Below are 24,585 nucleotides of genomic sequence, written 5' to 3'. Positions count from 1 at the left end.
CAAACATGAACTAGGATAACTATAGATGTAATTCTGAATATTGAGAATAATTAGAGCTCATTTTGATGTAAATTAAAATGTTTCCAATAAATTTCTTGTTAAAAAAAACAAAAAAGTTAATTTTTCATGTTTAAATCTAAAAAATAAGCGGAGCTGCTAGTATCAAGGGAAATTTCCAACTGACCTGACTGCCTTTGTATATTTTTAAAGTGACATAATATAAAAATGAAAATGGTTTGAAATTTTTTTTTGTGAAAACTTCCTTCTTTTTTGAAAGCGATACACGAAAAAAAACTGGAACTAGCCTCTTAGAAAACGCAAACTATTTTTTTAGAATCCACTACTTAGTTGGGACCAAAACTGACACGCACAGCTGGTAAAATACTCGAATCTGTTTGGTTGAAATTCAAACTTAAAACTAAGTTAACATCTCTTTAGACATATCAGGGGAGAGGATGTTAATTCGTTGGAAATTTTTAATCGATTTAAAAGTTCTCCCAAATTAAAATAAAACAGCGTGGACATAAAAACTAAAATAGATACAAACATCTTTTTTGACTCCGCTGGCATTGTCTAAGCAAAATTTTTTTTTCAGATTGAAGCAATGCAATTTCAGAAAGGATTTTAAAAAAATTGGGGGTATGTTATTGTTCGCTGCAACTTTTTTTCAATAATTACACTGCATATATAAATGAGCGTACAAAAATAAATCGCTCATTTTGATTTTGATCATTTTTTAAACATTTCGAGCGTGAAAAAAAAAAATTAATCATATGACATCAAGGATGATATTTTAAAATAGAACCGCTTTTATCGTATTAGATTTCCTGCCGAGTTGCGCTCAAACGTAGCTCCGAATCCTTAACTACAATTTGCTCCTTTTAAAAACTTCAATTTGATTGTGATTAAATATTCGTTCAGGCCCTCAATGGTATGTTCATAATGCCTCACCATCTAACACAACATTTTTTTACCCAATGGCCAGAAACAAACTATTCAGTGAATAACTGAAAACTCAGTTTGTGCATCATATTCAGAAGGAATATTTGAAAAAAAAATAGCCGAAAAAATCGAAAAGAAAAAGTGTAAAACTAATAGAAAATTATTAAGTCCCCTTTGCCCTCAAAACTTATACACGCACATTGAGACACAGAATGCGGCCATTAAGCTGATATAAAATAGGCCGAAACTTATCAAGCCAAGAAAAAAGAAAAAAAATGCCATGAAAAACTTGAACTATAATTTCTATCTTGAATTAATCGGTTTTAACAATTTGAGCGATCCAGATGTGAGCATAAATATTAGGTTTCAATTGAAACGACTCAAAGTTAGATCACTAAGCCAATGAAAGAAACCAAAATCAATTGCGCAGAATAAAGTTTTTAAGCAAAAAAAAACAAAAATTACGAAATAACAAGCCGACAATTTGTTTTTTTATGCTGAATAATTCTCGTTTAAAAAAAAACAGATCATGCCAGTTTAGAGACGTAGTCGTTACCTCTGGACCAAGTCTACAGGAGACGCAAATAAAAGTGAATTCATTATGAGTTGAACCTACGTTTACCATTTCATATTTTGAATATTCTGAGAAAAAAACTATTTACGGGAAAATTAGGCTAATAACCGATGGCAAACTTTGCTCATCGCAAGGGTGATTAAATTTCCGAGACTCACTCAGGTGGTTTTCTCATCAAAACTAAGCGGTTTTTAACGGGCATTTTGGTCAAACGAAAAAGGAGTTTTTGATAGATGGCATTTTGACGTATGGAATGAGGACATTTAATGACTTATAGGATTTTTTTAAATCGTGCTCAATTGAAAATTCAATTTTTAACTAGTACTTTTAGAAGAAGACCGGGGTTTTTTGTACAAAAAAAAAATTGAAAAACAGATGATTAAATCAACTCAATTCATATGCAAGAGTTTCATATGCAAGAACTCTTTACGTTTCTGCCAAAGTACTTTTTCCTAAAGGTGGCTTCGTCGCCGATATATGCTAAAATTCAGGGTGTAGGCAAAAACGACCATACACAAAACGACCATACACAAAATGTTTAACCAACAGTTATCCTGCGTTACCGCAAAATTATGGTCATTCTAGGGTTTTGTCAAATCTCGAAAAAGAAACTGATGAAAAATTCATGAACATTTATCAAAAAACGGACTGATCTCCCTTGCCGTCAAGTGAATTCTGAAAAGCGCAATTAAGCAATTGTGCCTCGTCGTTTTATCTAATGAATTGATTGTTCACCTCTAAAACAATTTTTGAAATTTTGAAGAATTTCTTTCTAGCCACTAAAATATTTAACCCTTTCGCATGTGTCAGCTTAACAAAAACAAATTTAAATTAGACACGCAGTTTTCTATGCATAACGTGTTCCGAAAAATGAGCTACAGTTAGACCAAAATTGTTTTCTGAAAAATAAACAAAGCTACCAATCGCATCATTAATTTATTAACACCTAGTCCAATCCTGAACTTCTGAGATCAATAAAAATCATAAGAAAACTATTCCTTAAAATTGCTTAACTTCGATTTTTTCTGAAATAATTTTTAAATCAAGTTCAGGAGCGGTCTAAGCCAGCAACATTTTGAAATTTAGCGAGAGGTTTTCCTGGAAAACTAAATTGAACATAATCATAAACATTTTGAACATGCTTTCTAGATTTTTTTTATCTTTTCACATCAAGAGAATTTCATCAGAAATATTCGCCTTGGTCGTAAAATTTTATAGCTCGGCGCTTAATTAAAACTTGTTTTCCAGCCATAAGGCACAAAAATTCTTTTAAAAAAGGACTTTAAAAAGTAAAAACATCATATCTAAGCTTGATCAAATATTTTTGAGCATAAAAATAATAAAGCAGCGCAGTACCAGCGCACTACCACCAGCGCAGTTAAGGAGTACGTTCTTCGTACTTTTCGTCGGGAATTCAATTCACTCACCGCCCAAAGGAACCTTAATTTGATAATAGCTTATGGCATCCACTATTGGCAAGCTAACCTGTCCCTATTTGGTAAAAAAAAATTCTGCATCCGTTTTTGCAAGCTAAACCCGTCCAGCCCTGGTAATAGATTATAGCATCAATTTTCGTCGTGGTAGCCGGAATTTTTTTGAGAACGCTTATTACATAAACTGATTTTCAGGAGCGCCCATCAAAAACAAACGGTTTTTTTATCGAACACAAGCATTTATTTTTTGAACACACTCGAACATACTCAAACCTTTTTTGTCGGACTTTTCAAATATTTCAAATATCCGCTAAAAAAATTCATTTCGGACAGGCAGAGCAAAATTCTTGGCATATCGAGGCCTATTTACTGTTCGGGAAGCTCCAAAATTTAATTAAACTGATCCTACAAAAGAAAAGATCGAAAAACATTCGCAAGCCGCGAAACTCACAAAAAACCCTACAGCCTTCCGGTATGCCACTATAACCGCTATTTTCAGCATGTAAACTTTGATAAATTGACGCTACAGGTCCGACAATCTGCATAAACCAATGTAGATGAAATTGTTAATATGGTGTTTAATTGTTGAAAGATGAAGTTGGAGTCGATATAAAAGACGAGAATTCCTGTTAAGACAAGGTCAAGGCGAAGCATGATTTTTCGCATTTTCATTGAGACTGAATATTTGACGTGGATCTTGTGGAAGAAAAAATTAGGAGCACGAATATCGCAAATTACGACCTTGATGACAAAATGATGAAGATCAAAACTATCCTGAGAAACTTTATGATGGATTCATGCTTTATTCAACATCAAACTAACGCATATTGACAAAAAAGTGCATTTTTTCGACATTCCAAAAATATGGATTCCAAAGTAAATTAATTGTTATGTTTGAACGGTAAAAATTTTGCCTCTGTGCAATTAGCACACAAAGTTCCAATCACTGTAATTAAAAAAAAGGGAAAAAAGTCTTTTTTGAAAATTGTGCCCGTTTCTGCGTGTATGAAAAAAGGAGAAAGAACTTAAGCTTGTAAACATTGATCATTGCTTTAATTGACTACGTTTATCGTTGCAAGTGCATGATAAAACAACAATAAAGGGCTGACTAAAGCTTCAAAAACTTTTTGTTTTTCCAAGAAAATTCATTTTTGACTTCAGAACTATTTACTCGTTTTTTTTTGCTCTGCTCATTTGCTTTAGTGAAAATATGAAAGAAAAAACTTTTTACTTTACAGCCGAGATTTAAGAAAAGCGGTGAAATCCTGCGAGACATAGTTTTACCACATTCCTAGAGAATTCTTAACCCGATTTAAATCTCGTGACAGAAGTTAACATCGCGCAGCGAATTAATCTGCATTCAATTAAGCATTCGGAATTGAGGCAAGTAATATATGCTTCAAAAATTTTCAGCCATCAGAAGAGAGTGCAGCAACACTACACAACGTTTAACTCAGCGGATAGCAGGACCTATCCTGTCGTTGGTTGCCAACGGGTTAATTTCTCTAAAACGCCTTTTATTTTCTGGTTGGCGGGTGCAATGGTTCCATTAACTTCAAAAAGAAACGTAGGAAAGGTTTAAAAAGAAAAAACAAAACTTCAAAGATAAATTGCATTTAGCTGAATACCACCATTGCGGAAAACACTTATCAACGCATATTTGAACACAGAAAAATTCAAACCCATTTTATGATATTTGAATGAAACATAAATTGAGACTACAAAATGTATTTCGGTATTTAAATTTCACATTGACTAGAGCAGTTGAACTATATTCTCTGTTATGACACAAGTAGTTCTCCTTTGACCTAAGTAGTTCATAAGTAGTTGACACAAGTAGTTCTCCTTCTGGTCGCCAAATTCTCCAAAGATCCGCTCTTCGCACTTTTTACGACAGTCATTTCTGGCTGACTAACCCTAGAAACGTTCTAAAGGTGCTTTTCATATGCAACGTTTTAGAGGAAACCCCTCCAAAAATAGAAAATGAATTACCTAAGAAAAAGTCGATTAAATTGTTCAGAAAACCTCCCGTCACCCTCACACATCACAAATTCCTGCGAACGGCACTGTATAACCCGCAGCAAAGTTTCAATTGAAGAAGAAAATTTTTTCAATGAGCGTTTTACAAGCCAGTAGCAGAATTGGAGGGACGCTTTTTTTCAGGGATTCGATCTCCTGGCCACACAAAAGATCCTTCTTTTGGTAAGACTTCATCAGAACCAATTTATGGCGACGCCAAAATACACGAAACTTGACTGCGAGCACGCGACAAAAAAAACGTGACTTTTTGGCCGAAAAAAATTTCAACAGCAGAAGCTAAAAAATTGAAAGCTATATTTTTCAAAATTTCTGTGGTGTAAGGTATCAGCGACTATTGCGAAAGATTATTTGACAATTTCTAGTGTTTCAGAGCCAAAAATAGAAGACGGTAAACTCAGGGGGTTGGTTATCGGAACCAAGATAAAAATTGGCATTGAAGTCACCCAAATTAGTAAGAAAATCATTCGGAAAAACTGCATCCTATATTGAGAGAGTTGGCGAATCTGCACGAGACTTTTCGAAATAACTTAATCGGTTTTCTTTTCAAACATTGCAAACACCAACGCACTTCCTAAAAAAATTCAAAACGCAAAAAAAAATAAACTATCGATCAAATGAGAGCAAAAATCAGCTTTGAAATCTAAAATGCTCAGGCATCTTGAAGGGGGGCAATTCGCTACAAGGTATTATAAAGGAGCATATAGTTAACAAAATCCATACTCAATTCAATAGACAAGTGCAAGTATAAAAACTAAACTATGCAATGATTTTAACAAAAACCGGGACTGATGGGAATGCACAGAAACCGTATATCATCAGTCTTCACAAGTTTATCACTGAAAAAGGCAGGGTAGTTATTCGGCGTGGGAGGATTCTGGAGAGCTTTTCGAAATAGGCAAGGAAATGAAAAAGGGAAAAAGGAAACAGACGCATCTCCTCACAGACACAACTCTCTCTAATGAGTAACAGTGGTAATAAAACCCCAAAGCAAACAATTTGCACAGCAAAGTATTCAATCCAATCTCTATGACACTTCAATTATCGTTTCAATTTTCAGTCATCAGGGAGGAAACAAAAAAGTTACAAATCTTGCATTTCATTCAGCCCTCAACCCACTCTCAAGAAATTCTCGTTAATTTGGTTCAATAATCTCAAGAAAAATTGGATCGAACTTCTTTGCAAACCCGCTTTAGAATTAGGCTGAAAAAGCGATTATATAGGCAACCGCGCTAGCAGTCGCATGCTAAGCGGCACGCATGAAAGTAGGCTGCTCCCCCAGGCAATCGAAACGATAATTTATGAGGCTGTTGTGGCGTAAACCAAAAACTAGCTAACAGCTTAATTTTCTCGAATTAAATTTGACTATATCTGCAAAGCAGCTTTTTTTAATGATTTCTAATAACATTTGAAGTTATTGATACTTTAGATTCAAATATTAAAAATAAAAAGCTGCTATTGTTCGTAAGTTTGCGGATTTGAAATTTGTCATTTTAACAATTTTGACACATGAAAATCAGAAAAAAAAATCAAAAATTTCTATTCAAATTGTTTTTAACAAAAACTACTCAAGCCTGTTTAATGGGCAGTCGCAAAAAAAGGTTTCAGGTTGATACGAGCAGTCATGGCGTTTCGACTTTCAAAAGAATTTTGTGTTTGGTGTTTTCTACAGAAGTTTTTAACACAGAGGCGAAGCTGAGCTTCGCACCACTTACGATACAAAACAAGAAAAAAATGAAACAAAAAACCGAAAATGTCGAAAAAAAACTAGATCTATCAGAATGAATAAGGCTAGTTCTGAAACAATAACATGCCAAGACAATATAAAGTGAAAGTAGCATCGGACGATAAGGTACCCAGCGGCGGTAACAAAGCCGAAAATGCCTTAACAGACAAGACACCCTTTAAGCCGAAAAAAAATCAAGAAGACTTAAGACTTATGAAAATTTAATAAGTCCCCTCACCCTCAAAACACAGGCTATAACATAGGCCGAAACCCATCAAGCCGAAAGAAACTGAAAAAAAAGCTTAAAAAACTGGTGTCATTTCTTTTAAGATCTCTATGATCACTATGATTTCTTTTAAGATTTTTAGTATTTTGTGCGATCCAGAGATGAGCATAAAAATGTTTCCGTTGAAAGGAATCGAAATTAGGCCACTAATCCGATAAAATAGGCCGAAACCATTTGGGCAGAATGCAGTTTTTAAGCAAAACAAAAAAAAGGAAATAAACGAAGTCAAGGTTAGTAACAAGACAAACAGGAGAGCCAAAACAGAACACAAAAAGCAACTATAATGTCAAAAAACTAGAAAAAAAAACAATTCTATAATAAGGCAACTTAGCCGACTAAACATAAGCAGACAATAATAAGCCGGCAAATTTTTTTGAAATGGACCACAGTCAGTTTCATGAAAATAGGGTGACTTAAAAATGTCAATTTGGAGTTTTATACTAACGCGAATTTAGTTGAGGCAAGTTACTTGTTCCAAATAAGCTTTTGCTAAGGCACAAATTATACTTGAAATTCTTGTGGATAAACATTTTCAAAAAGTTCAAACACGTTTTCATTTGAAAAATTTTTATCAATTGTTTTTGTCAAAAACTACTACAGACACATTCGAGCTGTAGGAATATTCATTACGCGCTCATACGACCAGTTTTATTTCTTTTTGCTTGGGCATCTAAAAACGCGATGTCGATGTGGAATAGAGTGCTTTTTGTAGATCATTGATAAGTTTGAAGGGTCATATCTGAAATCGCAAATGCGGATGCCAATCATTTTCATTTTAGACCATATTTGAGGTTTCGTAGCTGCTGGGACATTGAGCTTAACGTATATTTTGCTATTTCTTGAAGCTTAAGCTTCACTTCACGGACAATTTAAAAACGAGCAAAGATAACGAAACAAAAACCATATAGATTGAGTACAAAAAATTATTCAAATTCGAGCAAAATATGTTTCAAAACATGTTTCAGAACACTAGTGAATGAAGTGTTCAAAAAAAATTTAAAAGTTCGCAAAAAAATTAGAAAATTTCAGAAATCTTTAAAAATTTGTTTTGAATTAGTTTTTTGAAAAAATCTGTTGTCAAAGATGCCTAATTTACTATTATTATCAAATATTTTGTTTCATCATACCATACGGACGAACGGCAATACGGACAAAAAGAACCTTTTTATAATGACGCAACTTTCTGTGCTACATGCGCAGCAGCCGGATATCTTTTTTTTTATTTGTATGTGTTTACTCACAGCTGCAACGCCCATTCCTGATGAAAAGCGAAGTCCAGTTCAGAGACGGCCACGAATCCATCCACCGACAGCAGAAGGTCACTGCAGGCTAGTGCTATGCAGTAAATGCGGTAGGAAGTGAAGTTCTTCAAGTTCCCAGCCTGCTTGGACAGAAAGGAGACAATAACGAAGAATGAAATGACATTAATGATGCAAAAGCCACGAAAGTAGACTTCAAACTCGGAATGCTTCCACAGTTCGGAATTTGTTTTGGAATCTGAAAAGTCGTGGGAAAAATTTACCACTGTCGAAGCTAGGAAATCTGTAGCATTTAATTTGCCCATAGCATGTGAGTTGAAATTTTTGATTCTAAGAACATAAAAAACTTGATTTGATTTTCAAAGATGAAGATGTTTGCTCAGAAGTAAACAATTAGACTTTCAATCCAATTTGAGAAGAATAAAAATTAAAATACAAGCTTGAGGCAGAATTTAAAGGCCTTTTTTCCATTTTCACATTTTAAGTAGCTTGTGATTGGTTAATAAACCAACAGTTGACTAAAAGCTTTTAATAGCTTGAAAAGATGTAAGAGGTTGTTAAAAAATATATTTCGGGTACATGCCAAGGATTTAGCGCCCCGAAGGATATCAAATGGAAAAATAAACGCCAAGATCTACCAATTAGGAACAATGATCAGTAAAAGCGTGAGAGGCACAAACCACACACCCCCAGTAAAGGAGACATTTCTCAAAGAGCCAATCAGAGCGCGACTTCTCAGAGGTATTTTGTCTGTTCAGACGGGGAGTGCAAGTACCTTGAGGAAGTTTTTGGCACTAATTGGACGCCGTGATCCGTAATTTCAGGGGAATTTAAATTCAAAACCCCTCAAAGCATCAAAAATAGAATCTCGGAAGATCTTCATGAGAGGAGATAGTTTCCAATTAAAAATCAGGCATGTTCTATTGAGAAATTAGTCCGTACTTGGCGACTTTCGACGTTATTATAAATTGTGGAGATCGGTTATAATTGGGATTTCATTATTGGTCAGCAATTTTTACCTCTGAAGGTTAACGGGAATCATGTGAAGGAACACGACACTTAAGATAATTGCAATTTCTCTGAAAAGCCTTTTTTATTTCGTTTTAGAAGATGAACTGGTGGTACCATTCGGGTTATATGTCAATCAATCATTGGTGGGAACAATTTTAATGAATTACCAACAGGAAAAAAACAAGACTGGAAAATGTTCTTTTATCAGGGCAGCTCAGTCAATCAATTGAACATGACAGTACGTTTACATTAATTGATTTAGTGACATTTCTGACTGCTGAAAAATACCTTCTGAGATAAATGATAAATGTGAAATGCTTTTATAATTCAGCATTTTTTCAAAATCATTTTTGGACAAAAAGTCCATGGCGACTGGCACTTGCTTAAAAGTTTTCTTCCAGCCTTTTTTGCCGTTTTACACCAGAAAAACTTGGACGAACAACCGATCAATAAAATTGACGCAAACATGCAACTACAATTGAAAGGTTGAATTTTCAGTTTTTAGATAAGCAATTTGAACATTTTTCAATGGTTTCAATTAGCTTTTGGATTAGCGAGTAATTTTTTAGATAAAAATTAAACACAGTTAATATAGAGGTAAATCAAAGCCTAGCATCACTTGAGATACAGCACAAACGTATAATAATAATAATAATAATAATGTAGTTCCTGCGAATCGCAGAGGAGCTATCAGTAGGCCTTAACAGTACTAGGACAGTCCATTTGTATTATCTCCCCACATTCCAGACAGTGTTATTTTGCTGAGCGAAGCTGTTTTTTGCGACTCAAGGCCGTTTTTTTTTGCGTCTAGAACTTTTACGTGGCACCACTATTGCAGCCAAATTTGGTCAGGTTGTGGTAGACCTGAAGCTGGAGGTCAAGTGAGAGCTTGTCCTCACACACTATCATTGCCATTGCCACTATCAGAATACACGATCTGACGATTTCAAAGTGAACGCCTTACCACTATGCTAAGTGCCTCTATATAATGACAAACTAGACGACAAAAAAGTGAGACGAAAACTGCTAAGTAGAAAAAACGAGGAAAAAAAATTGAATCTGTCAAAACTTTCATGTTTGCCTCGATTTGTACTGAAGGAAACTCATTTGAAAAAGAAAACACGCCGAAACAATTGAATGCTAATTAAGCATTTGAGTGACATCGAACTCATTTTCAGTTCAAACAACTCTTCATTTTTAAGTTTCAAAATATTTCTGCCTCGTTTCGTTTCTGAGGTAGATCGGTTTCGGGTAGCTGGTTAATTGACAACATTTCATACGTAAATTAACCGTAATTATCGGAAGTTACAAGTCAACAAAGAATATCGAACTGATATAAATTTCGGTATTTAAAAGCAGAATTCAATGTCATAAAATACGCAAAATGAAAACATTAAAAAATTAACTTTAAAACAGCGCCTGAGCAATTTGTGAACTTTTTTCCGATCTTTTAGTTTTTCGTCTTTTCTCACACACGGCGCATCGTTCACCAGAAAACTCGATAGTTACTATCAAAGGTTTTTTCTCGCTTTGAATTCTGGCGAGAACACAAAAGATAACTTATACTTCAAACTGCGGCAATTATATTTTAATTTACCTAGGTGAAATTTAAAAGCAGCAACTTCAACCGGATATTTATTTTAAATAATGTTAGATTGGAATCCTTCGGAGCTCTCTTGCATGTGGAGAAGAAGTGTTTCCGGACGCCGAGTTATTCAAATAAAAGCGATCTTTAAACTGATCTAAATCAGATAATTGTAAACTACCTGTACTTTACAAAAATTGCCTAAAGTTTTAGTGAAAAATGACTAGAAAAACAACAAAAATTGTAAAAAGTTTTAAAATGTTCTAAAATTATTCAAAAAAATTTAGCAAAATTTTTTTTGATTTTTTGAATCACAAAATGGCGCTAAAAACTTCGCAAACTAATTAAACTAGAGCTTATTTAAATGTTCGGGGATTGGATAGGCGTATCATTCTTCAAACTAAGCAAACTAATCTTGTCAAATAGCTATCTCTCCCCACATTGGAATCTTTAATAAAAAGGTGCTTGCAAAAAGTTGGGCGATAAATAAATATTATCAGCAAATTATACCTTAATACTCCTTCAGTTATCATGAAACTCAGTTGCACACTTTAATCAAACGTGATCTGATCTTCGAATTTGACCTAAAACTTTTTCCAGCACTTCTAAGGAAGAAATAAGATTTAGTTCTGCTTTTCAAATTTTTTCATGGAAAATCTGCTTTTACGTTGGGGCTTAATACTCTTTGCTTATCTGAAGTAAAGATTAAAAATGATTGATTGGATGGCTGCAAAGTGACTGTTTTCTTAAATCTTTCATAAATACTAGGAATAATCTCCAAGGTATTCTAAGTAGACTGGGGTATTGATAATACAATAAAATGAACTATTTTTAATCCAGTCTTTGTTACGGCTTCAATATTTAAAAGGTGTTTGGTTCTGAAAGAAAACTTTTTCTTCCTTATTTACTATTCAGCAAGACAAAATGTAAAAAGACGTTATTTGAGACTACCTGTTTAAAATCATAAAACTAATGGCTTGTTTTGTCCCTAGAAACTTAAGCTCAGAACAAATTTGGAGCAAAAAAAACACTACGAATCAAATTGAAATTGATTTAAAAAAAACTTTCAAACCGGATTTTCATCACTTCTGGTGATCAGTCTAATAGCATGCCGTGGACATGCTGCTTTTTTATAGAAATATAGAACGTGGAAATTGCACATTAATTAGTCCGAAACTTCCAATTTTATAATATCAAACACAGAAAAAAAAAATGATTGCAAATGAAGATGAGCAATTTTACAGAGTTTGCAACTGCAATGTCGTACAAAAATTCTGCACAAACATTGCTGTCGAAAAATGAAATTCGTCTGGAAATAACAAACAAAACCTATGACCATCCGCCAATTTGACCAAAAATGAGAACAAGAAACTATTTTGTGACCTAATTGATAATACCACTTCATTAAGTGGAAAAAAAAACATTTTTATATAGCAAATACAGTAAAACTACTAATAAAAATTAGATACAATAGCTTTAGCAACTATCAAAACGAAACATTAACAAGGATAGCCGGTTGCTGTGCAAGTAGCACAGATTGTTCCGACCCCATTTTCAGAAATTTTTTTCGTCAAATTGGTATATGTTTTGTGCGTCGTGCGATGATACAAGTATACGAACGCGTAAAAGTTTAGTGAATTAGGCATACACGAATCCAATGGTCTTCAAAAAAAAAATAAACAAAAAAATTTTAAAAAAATTGTTCAATATTTTTTGCACTAAAAATTTAAATACTTCTGAACAATTTTTTTTTGCCAGAGAAGAGCTAAATGCAGCTTCCAAAACTAGTTTTGCTTTTAGTAAAATCATGTTTCTTTAGCCGTAATAGCTTCCATATATAAGAAACCTTACTCGATCGCTGTACTCGCTCAAAAATAGACGAAAATTTCAAACCGGTTTTTCTCGACACTAAGAAAAAAAACTAAAACACCCCAATACAAAGTTTCTCCCCATTTTCAATGGTCGGAAAAATTAGTTTGAAATCTTACTTAGATCTTAATCAGAATAAAATGTAACTCCCTCTATTTCATCCATTCCTTCGCGATCAATTAGTCTAAAAAAGTATTCAGAACAATTTTTTGACGCTGAAATAACTTCTTCGATAAACATTTGGTTGCCAACGAAATGACGAATTTTAAGGCATTAATACCAATTCAAACACCTGCTAGCCATTGAAAAATTTATCATGTCCAAGCCATTGATGTCCAGTTATATTTTAAAAACCAGTTTTTATGTGGAACGTAACTATATTGATTTACCGTATTACCATTAAGGTATCCCATTATTTTAAAAATCAAAATAAATGAAATCAAATTTCAAAAACACGCTTTAAGGGGGTATTAGATGCGTATATTTCTAAAATTGATCATTAGTGATCGATTGCTCCTGAATTGCAAGGGTGCTTGAACTTACAATGAAAGGGTTTATTTGACGCCAGCGACCCTAGCAAAAGGTGCAACTAATAGTAGAAAAATCAAAAAGTGTCCATTTGATATATTATAACATAATACAATAATTATAGCATTAATACCTTTTAAACAATTTGCAAAACAAAATGCATATGATTAATGTTAAACGCAGTTCCATTTAACTTCATTTATACTTAGCGTCAACAATAACGTGACTCTAAACGTTGAAATAGAGGGGAAGATGCAAGTCGCAAACACAATCTATAGCAAAAAGAGCTTTGAAATGCAAGAACTTACCAAAAGAAGAATACTAATTTAAAAAAGAAAGCATACAGCTCGAGGTATTCGAACCTCTGACTACGAATTGAGTTTAATGTCTCAACAATTTCCCCATACTAATTACCTCTTTCAAACAAAAACCCCTGAAAACCGAAAACACTTACAATTCATTTGCCAAATGAAATTAGTATTAGTGAAATACAAAAATAAAATTGAGCTTTTTTGTAAAGCACAACTCATGCGAGAAAAAAACTGAACTATTAATAAAACAAGACTGCTCGTATCAGGGCGAAGCCCTGAATGTTCCGACTGCCTTTTACGGTTTTATGGGGGGGGGGGCAGTAATAACATCAAAAAATTAAATGTAATAAAATAAAATGAATTTTTTTTTTAAATTTGAAATTTTTTATGAAAATTATCCCCCCACACGCCATATAAAGTACAAAAACATAGTTTTAGCTCCTTTTAACAAATCAATTATGGCAAATAAGCTTCTTTCAACCAATTTGGAACGATTTTAAGACGGATTAAATCTCCGCTTACGCGTTAATAGCGCGAAATATATCGCGCGTTAATTGTCACAAATTGGCCAAAATGGCAATCTTTAAACCCCCATAACTTAACGAAAAATGATCACAGGTGAAATATCTTTTCAAATTTGAGCTCAGGACAACAATAGCTTTTGAATGATATAAAAAAATTCCGGCAAAAATGGCTAGTTAAAAAGTCGAAATTTGTCTGAAGAAAAAAAAACCCACCCCGAGCACAAATATTCCGTTACTTTCGTATCGAAAGTCGGAACAACAAGCGTTTAATGATGCAAGCTGAACGCCACTGGCACATTTTATAAGACTGATCGGGACAAAATTTTGAATACGTTTTTTCTTGTTCAACTTGTTGGCTCATAAATTAGAACCATTTTTAACGTTTAAATATTTAAAACAAGGATAGCCGGTTACTGTGCAAGTAGCACAGAATGTTCCGACCACATTTAAATAAATACATAAATGTTTTCTCAAATTGGTGTCGTTTTTTTTCTGCATGTTGTGATAAAAAACCTGAACGAAATAAAAGAACTTGAGCATATTTGAGAGTCATAGTAAACTAGGTCAATTGGAAAACAGTTTTCGAAGAATAATGACTAGAAAAACGAAAAAAATGGCGGAAACTCTTTTTTGAATTTTCAAGTTTTTGATTCCCAAAATTGCGCTAAGAAACTCCAAAAACTACCTTTACTTGAGCAAAATTAGGTTTTCACGGCTTGAATTAGGCTTAAATAAGCTATTGCAATTACTAAAAACCTTACTAATTAGCTCGAAATTAGATCAAAAATACAAAACTTCCAAGCAGTTTTTCTAGACAGTGAAAACTAAAATATTAGTCTGACATTAGGCATGTTAGCTTGATTCGAATTTTATTTTTTCGAATTAAAACAAACGAAATGAGTAAAATATATTAAATTAACCCTAGAAATAATTTCAAAAAAGAGAGAGAATGGTATTTTTCGAGTTTTTTTTTGATAAATGCTTGAATAAAGATGATATTCCCAATTTTTTCAAGTTCCGTGTTCCAAAAACTATGTTTTCTCTGAGCAAGTTGTGCTAAATGTTCAGAAAAAACTACTGAAAGACGAAGGGAGAAAGGCGAAAGCTTATTTGGTTCAGCTAATGAAAAAGGTTGATGAAAGTAGATATCGTTTTATCAATAAAACTGATAAAAACTGGCTGCCATCCTGAGTTTTCAACCTACGTACAATCACTGTAACAAACCAAAACAAAATGAACGCTAAGTTGCAAAATTGTCAAATTTCCAAAGAAAACCTCTACGAAAGACTCACACTTCGATAAAAACGTTCGATGATATCAAATTGCCAATTTTTGTCGAAGAGTTTCTTTCGTATGGTCCAAAACATCCGATTGAGGATAAGCTTAATGAACTTCATTTCCTAGCCAATGTAGACAAATTAGTAAGAAACCTGCTGGGGAATGAACTAGAAGGTGAAAAACTATGTGAAATAGAAGTCTCGGCAAAGTGGTACGCAAGGAATATCAGGGAAACACCAATTGATCGAGCACTTCAAGAGTGATGAAATATTTGAAAGAAAATGATCTTTTCGCAGAACCTTAAGATGAAGGCAATGGATTTTGTGTTATGAGAAGACAAACTTATGACAGAACACTACAGGAGTTTTTGAATTGCCAATAGTTTACAGAAATCAAAAATGGCACTGATAGTTTGATCTTCAAAGAAGAAAAAGATATCAATAACACACAACTCGAAATGAAAAAACAAGAACTCATGAGTGATTAAAATTTATTTAAAACTCAAAACTACCGGAGCTCAGCCCGCAAGGTTACACGGTTTGGCTAAATTGCATAAGAATGAAACACCACTCCGTCCAGTTCTATCAATTCCTAGCAGTAGTTATCATAACCTGCACAAAATTTTGATCCCCTTGTTGAAAAGGTTCCTGGCGCAAACATAGACGCACGATAAAAACTTGAAAAACTGATACTTGATAGAAATGAACAAACTCGTTCACTACACATTAAGACTTTGTACATAAACGTTCTTTTATCGGAAGCAATTGAGTTTGCCCGACGCAAATTGTATACAACTGATTACGCACCAGATATTGCGCGATCAACTCTTAAAATCCTGCTTAAGTTAGCCGTGACAAATCTTTATTTCAAAAGCATTGGAAAATGGTCTTGTCAGAAAGATAGGTTAGCCATGGGTGCATCCCTATAATTAGTTTTGGCTAAAATTTGGATGCAACCGTTCGAAGGAGTAATTAAAGATGAAAACGATGGCATAAAGTAAATAACAAAAAAAACTTCTGAAAAATGTCCTAAATGCAGTAAAAAGTTTGTTTGGAACAGTAAAGGTGTTGAATGAGAAAAACGTGAAAATTGATTTCATGCTAAGAGTCAAAACATCAGTACCGACGAATACCAAAAAATGAGTAATGTAGTATGGTACTTTGAATTCTGTTGTAAGTTACCAGACATTTCAACTTGTAGTAATGAAAGAGAACTGTTCGATAGAAACGCAGATGAAATAGTTTGTACTGTAAAGTAACAATACATAGGTTCTTTCGATGTATCACTATCTGAAACAATTATGACGAAGCGTTAAAAACTAATGAGCAAATTTAGACGAAAAATCAATACGCATAATCCTGGACATCAAAAATTGTATATAGTACATTTAATCAGTTTCGTTTAAAAAAATCAAAAACGAAACATCAAAAACTTCACAGAAAATATAAGCTGAAAAAAGTCGCGAGAAAATTGACAAAACGATGTTTTTTCTACAGTATCGAGGAAACTTAACTTTGAAATTGAAAGAACAACTTCAAAGGCCAAGCCCGGTATTGATCACTTTCACAACGCGCAAAACAAAAATTTGCCTGCCGTCGCTTAAGTCAAATTTTGATGGCAACCTGAAGTCTCATGTGGTTTATGAAAAATATTGAATGCAGTTTCACCTATGTTGGGCAAATGTGCCGACATCTAACAACACGAGCATCAAAAGAACGCTGTGGACAATCTAAGGCATTTGATGGGCGGTCAATTGACAAAAGCAATGGCGTCGAGAAGTTATTAACGTTGGAGGCCCTCCATAAAAGTAAACGCTAGCCGCAACTGAACACGCGCGACGAGTACAGGAGCCGAGAGCTAACACTGAAAAATGAGTCTGACATTAGGCATGTTAGCTTGATTCGTATTTTATTTATTTTTCGAATTAAAAAATGCCAAACTTTATTTATTTTCGAATTAAAACATGCCAAATGAGTAAAATATATTAATTCAACATTAGAAATAACTTCAAAAAGGTGAGAAAATCGGGAAAAAATTTCGAACATGTGTTGGAGAACGATATATCTCCAAAAAAGAACTTTCCAAATATCGGAACTTTAATATTAATCATTTTGATTGTAAAAAACTTTTTAACTGGAAATACTTTGACTTTTTATTTGTACATACCTGATGATGCTAGTTATAGCGAAAACGTTCGTATTTTTATTAAAATTTAGGTGTTTTATAAATATTTTCAACAAACTCTGAAGTCAATAACGAATACCAAAAGCCTATCAAGAGGCAGAGTAAATGGTTTTTAAAAATTCAAGATTTTTAGAACAAAACAAAAATTCTAGCGGCGAGTTCCCTGTTTCATGCCTTAAACACCATTATCTATGAAACCAAGAAAGAAAACTTACCAAACATTATTGCGATACCTGGACTAAACCTAAAATCCCTACGTCAAAAACCAGCTGAAAAACGTCCGACATTTGATCGAATCGAGCAGCAATTTAACCCAAAGAAGAGATTTAGTAATTTGGCATGACACTATCAACAACAGTATAACGAAGCATCGATCGAATCACCGTGCTAGCGAACTGGACGAACTGTGCAGATTCAAAGCAATTGTCTACTGTCAGAGCGAAAACATTCAAAAATCTTCCAGAAACTTCTCAGGACAGGCTGCCTTGTAATTCAAGTTAGAAAACACGTCATCTGCAGACAGAAGCAGAATTACAGCTAGGTCGTGAAGCAACAACGTGAATGCACCAAGCTGTGGAACAGGAGTAGCACACCCTTGACGTCATCTGGAGAAACATAGGTAATTTGTCAGACTTGCTGACAAAAATTAGAGGAAAACCTAAGCAAGTTAAGAAGCAGAGAGAGGCAAGCCAAAAGCGCATGGCGGGGTAGGCTAATCGATTACTTACGGACGTAGTTTTCCGTAGTTCTGATAATCTTTCGAACCTGATAACCTTTCTACCTTGGAGATGGTTACGATACTTCTAAAGAGAACTGATGATTGGTGACTTATGTTGGATAATGTGGAAAACTTAAGAAGACGTGAGAATGGTATTTTTCGAGTTTTTTTGATAAATGCTTGAATAAAGATATTATTCCCGATTTTTTCAAGTTCCGTGTTCCAAAAACTATGGTTTCTCTGAGCAAGTTGTGCTAAATGTTCAGAAAAAACTACTGAAAGATGAAGGGAGAAAGGCGAAAGCTTATTTGGTTCAGCTAATGAAAAAGGTTGATGAAAGTAGATATCGTTTTAACAATAAAACTGATAAAAACTGGCTGCCATCTTGAGTTTTCAACCTGCGTACAATCAGTGTAACAAACCAAAACAAAATGAACGCTAAGTTGCAAAATTGTCAAATTTCCAAAGAAAACCTCTACGAAAGACTGACACTTCGATAAAAAACGTTCGATGATATCAAATTGCCAATTTTTGTCGAAGAGTTTCTTTCGTATGGTCCAACACATCCGATTAAGCATAAGCTTAATCAACTTAATTTCCTAGCCAATGTAGACAAATTAGTAAGAAACCTGCTTGGGAATGAACTAGAAGGTGAAAAACTATGTGAAATAGAAGTCTCGGCAAAGTGGTACGCAAGGAATATCAGGGAAACACCAATTGATCGAGCACTTCAAGAGTGATGAAATATTTGAAAGAAAATGATCTTTTCGCTGAACCTTAAGATGAAGGCAATGGATTTTGTGTTATGAGAAGACAAACTTATGACAGAACACTACAGGAGTTTTTGAATTGCCAATAGTTTACAGAAATCAAAAATGGCACTGATAGTTTGATCTTCAAAGAAGAAAAAGATATCAATAACACACAACTCGAAATGAAAAAACAAGAACTCATGAGTGATTAAAATTTATTTAAAACTCAAAACTACCGGAGCTCAGCCCGCAAGGTTACACGGTTTGGCTAAATTGCATAAGAATGAAACACCACTCCGTCCAGTTCTATCAATTCCTAGCAGTAGTTATCATAACCTGCACAAAATTTTGATCCCCTTGTTGAAAAGGTTCCTGGCGCAAACATTGAAACATCTACCTTAGACGCACGAGAAAAACTTGAAAAACTGATACTTGATAGAAATGAACAAACTCTTTCACTACACAATAAGAGTTTGTACATAAACGTTGTCTTATCGGAAGCAATTGAGTTTGCCCGACGCAAATTGTATACAACTGATTACGCACCAGATATTGAGCGATCAACTCTTAAAATCCTGCTTAAGTTAGCCGTGACAAATCTTTATTTCAAAAGCAATGGAAAATGGTCTTGTCAGAAAGATAGGTTAGCCATGGGTGCATCCCTACAATTAGTTTTGGCTAAAATTTGGATGCAACCGTTCGAAGGAGTAATTAAAGATGAAAACGATGGCATAAAGTAAATAACAAAAAAAACTTCTGAAACATGTCCTAAATGCAGTAAAAAGTTTGTTTGGAACAGTAAAGGTGTTGAATGAGAAAAACGAGAAAATTGATTTCATGCTAAGAGTCAAAACATCAGTACCGACGAATACCAAAAAATGGGTAATGTAGTATGGTACTTTGAATTCTGTTGTAAGTTACCAGACATTTCAACTTGTAGTAATGAAAGAAAACTGTTCGAAAGAAACGTAGACGAAATAGTTTGTACTGTAAAGTAACAATACATAGGTTCTTTCGATGTGCCACTAACTGAAACAATTATGACGAAACGTTAAAAACTAATGAGCAAATTTAGACGAAAAATCAATACCCATAATCCTGGACATCAAAAATTGTATATAGTACAATAAAAAAATCAAAAACGAAACATCAAAAACTTCACAGAAAATATAAGCTGAAAAAAGTCGCGAGAAAATTGACAAAACGATGTTTTTTCTACAGTATCGAGGAAACTTAACTTTGAAATTGAAAGAACAACTTCAAAGGCCAAGCCCGGTATTGATCACTTTCACAACGCGCAAAACAAAAATTTGCCTGCCGTCGCTTAAGTCAAATTTTGATTGCAACCTGAAGTCTCATGTGGTTTATGAAAAATATTGAATGCAGTTTCACCTATGTTGGGCAAATGTGCCGACATCTAACAACACGAGCATCAAAAGAACGCTGTGGACAATCTAAGGCATTTGAATGGCGGTCAATTGACAAAAGCAATGGCGTCGAGAAGTTATTAACGTTGGAGGCCCTCCATAAAAGTAAACGCAAGCCGCAACTGAACACGCGCGACGAGTACAGGAGCCGAGAGCTCACACTAAAAAATTAGTCTGACATTAGGCATGTTAGCTTGATTCGTATTTTATTTATTTTTCGAATTAAAAAATGCCAAACTTTATTTATTTTTCAAATTAAAACATGCCAAATGAGTAAAATAAATTAATTCAACATTAGAAATAAATTCAAAAAGGTGAGAAAATCGGATAAAAATTCAGACACGTGCTGGAGAACGAAATATCTCCCAAAACGAAATTTCCAAAAATTCGTTTTAATAATTAGGTAAAATTCTTAGATACTCATAAACTTTAATATTAATCGTTTTGATTGTAAAACCTTTTGAACTGTAAATACTTAGACCTTTTAATTGTACATACGTGATGATGCTAGTTATAGCGAAAACGTTTGTACTTTAAATAAAAAATTTTTGACTTATAACTATTTTAAACTTATAACTTTTTAAAATTTTTTTAATGTCGTTCGAATCACGAATGAAAGGCTGTTAATATGATATATCACTCAACCCTGTCCAATAATTATTTGTGGTAGCTGATTTTGCGTTGAAAAAAATGTTGGAAAAAAACTAAAACGCACACCAATACAAAACTCCTCCCCATTTTCAATGGTCAGAACAATTAATTGGTCAGTATTCTAAAATCAGAAACCCATATAATCAAAATTAATTGAGTCGCCATGCGTGATCCTATAAACGGAGAAATTTGAGACGTCCGGGGCTTGATGAAAGATAAAAGAGAAAAATAATAATAGGGATTACTGCCATTTTCACTCAATAAAACACATTTTGAAAGTTAAACTAATGAATGCGTAAACTGACAGAAAAAGCCACTATAGGCAATCCCATTTCATCATGTTTTGGATGCCAAATCAAGCGGCATGTAAGCAATTCTACTTTTTTCAACCAAGTTTGAAGACATACGCAAAGTAACATTTTTTCAGTTCTCTCGATTAATTCAATTCTCTATCTTAATTTTAATTTTTTTCAGTTCTTTCAGTTGAAGGGAAATGAGCTTCTTCAGCAATTATAGTGCATCTTCGCGTGTTGTCTCATTACTTCTCGCGAGTTGTTCTCATAATGACATTTCCGGCATTTTAACCCAAAGATTCTGCCTCGATGATAGGCCTCGTGAGTTCGTGCACCTCGCATGTTAAACGCTACAAAATCACACAAATCACACGGTATATGCACTCCATCCTCTAAAGATCCACGACCAGAAGACGCCTTGACAGCCTGAACGAAAGGCGGACTCTCAATTTGCTCATGCTGTACCGTTTTATCAACATTTTTCACATTATTGTTCACGTCAAAGCTTTGCTGATTATTGTTCAGCATCGAATTATTTTTCCACTCAATCCAAGAGACAGGTTGTTGGATGAACGTAATCGGACTATCATGAATGGATTTCAAACGCAAAGGCAAGGATCTAGGAAGTACCGGAAACTTACTCCTAGCGAAACCTAAATTTGAATTAATGTTTGAATTTTCAGGATCGGAGAGCGCAAAATTTTCGAAAGTATTCTGGTTTTCTTCGTCCATTTTGTAGTCACCTGAGATTTCGTCTATAATCACTTTACTTTCCAGAAAGTCCGGTGTTTTATCGAATGTTTTCAACTCAGCGTAAGTTAGTTTATTTCCGTCTCTATCATCATTATCAGTATCAATGCAATCTGACGTACATTCAAGATTAATTTCCAAATTGGAGCTCGCATTACCTTGACAGTGTAACTTTTCACCATCTTCATCATCTAGATCTTTGATTTGCTCAGATTCTTTAGTCAAAATTAAAAAGTTTTGAGTACAGTTCAGACCAGATAAATTTTCATCTTTACTTAGTTGCACTTTTGTCAGTTTAAACAAACATTCTGTGATTTCGGTGTCTTTTTTTTGCACAACACTTAGCGAACTGCGCCCGCCTGGAAGGCCAAAGTTTTGCTGTACTTTTGGCACGCTGGGGTCAAACACAGGATTTGAGACGATCAAACTGCATCTATTTGCCGCAACGGTATCAGTTTCAGTTTCTGCAAAATTTTGCACTCTAATTTCATTTGACGTATTTCCGTTCGTTCTGTTACATTGCATGGTTACAGTTCCGAAACAAAGATTGAGTGTTTTCTCGACTAAGTGAAATTTGAACGCCTCTGAAGATACATCAGGCGTTGTTGTCCTGTTTGAACATTCGCTTGTTTTCAGAATCATGCTGACAATTACTTCATCTACATAAATGCACACATCGATCGGCATTGTTTTCCTCATACTTTTCCAGTTGAACTGAAAGAGCTATTAATTTGCTGATTTTTGGCCCAAGCCCAAAATGTTAACAAATTTTTTTTAAATGTTTTAATCATTTTTCTAATCAATTTTTTTTTACTGTTTCTGGAAAGTGCGATTGCATGAATCGGATGAAGAAAAAATTGTTCGAATGATTGATGATGATAGCTGAAATAAAATAGCAAGTAGATTATATTTTGGAGGCCAGCGTTGTTTTCAGATTCCGAGTTTTTTTAAATCCGAATAACGACTAATAGAACTTTAAAATGATACCTCAAGTGACGGCCCACAAACTTTTTTGAGGTAGTCAAAATCGGCTGGAGAAACAGATCGTAGAAAGATGCGATGGCAAAAAATGGCTTCATAAGAAACGTTTTGAAATTTGTAAATATGAAAAAAATTAAGACAAAATCGAAATCCAGAAAGGAAAAAATAAGTAAACACTAACAACAATTGCCGGTTGCTGTACAATTTGTTTTAAATAATAAAAACTTCACAGAAGCAAAGCTGCACTTCAAAAATTTCAGCGAGAAAATAAATAGGTCGAAAAAGAGAAAAAAATAACACTGGCATTAAACCTCCAGTCTGAAAAATAGAATACTACAACCTGAAAAGTTGCTTCGTAGTATTAAACTACGCTAAGCTCGTGTAAATAAAAAGGAAACAGATTTGTTTTTGTGCGGAAAAGCGCTTAATTAAGCTCCAAGAAAAAACTTTCCGCAGATTGAAACAAAATAATCCAAAAAAATATGGGTTTATTACAGAACTTTTCGTTTCTTGCTTGCTTTACTCGCACCAAAACAGACGAAAAATAAAAATATAAAAATATTTGAAAAACTGGCTCAATACCTAAATTTTTTATTCCGCTAAGAAATCTGGAATATTAAATCCACTTTCGAAATTGAAACGTTTTGCGTGACCTTAACACTTTTGCTGTTCGATAGTTTGCAATTGCCTTCCTTTTAACAGAGGAATTGAACTGAACTTAATGCCCTGAATGTTCCGACTGCCTTTTAAGGTTTATGGAGCAGTAATAACATTTAAAAATTCAATGAAATATAAAAAAATCAAAAAAAAAATTCTAAAGTTTGAATTTTTTTATGAAAATCATCCCCCCACACGCCATACAAAGTACAAAAGGATAGATTTCGCTCCTTGTAACAAACCAATTATGGCACATAAGCTTCTTTTAACCAATTTGGAACGATTTCTAAGACGGATTAACTCTCCGCTTACGCGTTAATAGCGCGAAATATACCGCTCGTTAATTGTCCCAAATTGGCCGAAATGACAATCTTTACACCCCCGTACCTTTACGAAAAATGATCACAGGTGAAATATCTTTTCAAATTTGAGCTCAGGACAACAATACCTTTCGAATGATGTAAAAAAAATTCCGTCAAAAATGGCTAGTTAAAAAGTCGAAATTTGTCTGAAAAAAAAAACCACCCCGAGCACAAAGATTCCGTTACTTTCGTATCGAAAGCCGGACCAACAAAAACCAAACCGCAAAAACAGTAAATTTGAGTCCTATATAGACATATATGAGTCTGAACTACATTTATCGACTCTTAATTAAAACCCACTTCTCAAATATAAAATTATTTCACGTTTTTTCGTGCCATTTACGCTTTCTTAATTGGAGAGCGTACTTAGCGCCAGCCTTCCAGAAAATTAATTTTGAAAGAACTTAAAAATAAATCAAATCACCAAATATCAAAATTCATTGTAAT

The 24,585-nt window shown here is 34.0% G+C and overlaps 1 protein-coding gene across 2 annotated transcripts in view; it reads right to left on the bottom strand.

The window, feature by feature from the left end:
• Nucleotides 1-8,823, bottom strand: part of LOC134856725 (rhodopsin, G0-coupled-like) — a 46,686-nt gene extending 37,863 nt beyond the window's left edge. For both annotated transcript variants that reach the window (XM_063872996.1, XM_063872997.1), the window contains exon 1: nucleotides 8,240-8,823. In XM_063872996.1, coding sequence (XP_063729066.1) covers nucleotides 8,240-8,562 — 323 coding nt within the window. In that variant the 5' untranslated portion in view covers nucleotides 8,563-8,823. The remainder of the gene's footprint in view (nucleotides 1-8,239) is intronic.
• Between the last annotated feature and the right edge of the window lie 15,762 nt (nucleotides 8,824-24,585).

The sequence above is a fragment of the Symsagittifera roscoffensis genome, chromosome 1 (assembly GCF_963678635.1).
Source record: "Symsagittifera roscoffensis chromosome 1, txSymRosc1.1, whole genome shotgun sequence".
Classification (NCBI taxonomy): domain Eukaryota; kingdom Metazoa; phylum Xenacoelomorpha; order Acoela; family Convolutidae; genus Symsagittifera; species Symsagittifera roscoffensis.
This window is presented reverse-complemented; position numbering and strand designations above follow the sequence as displayed.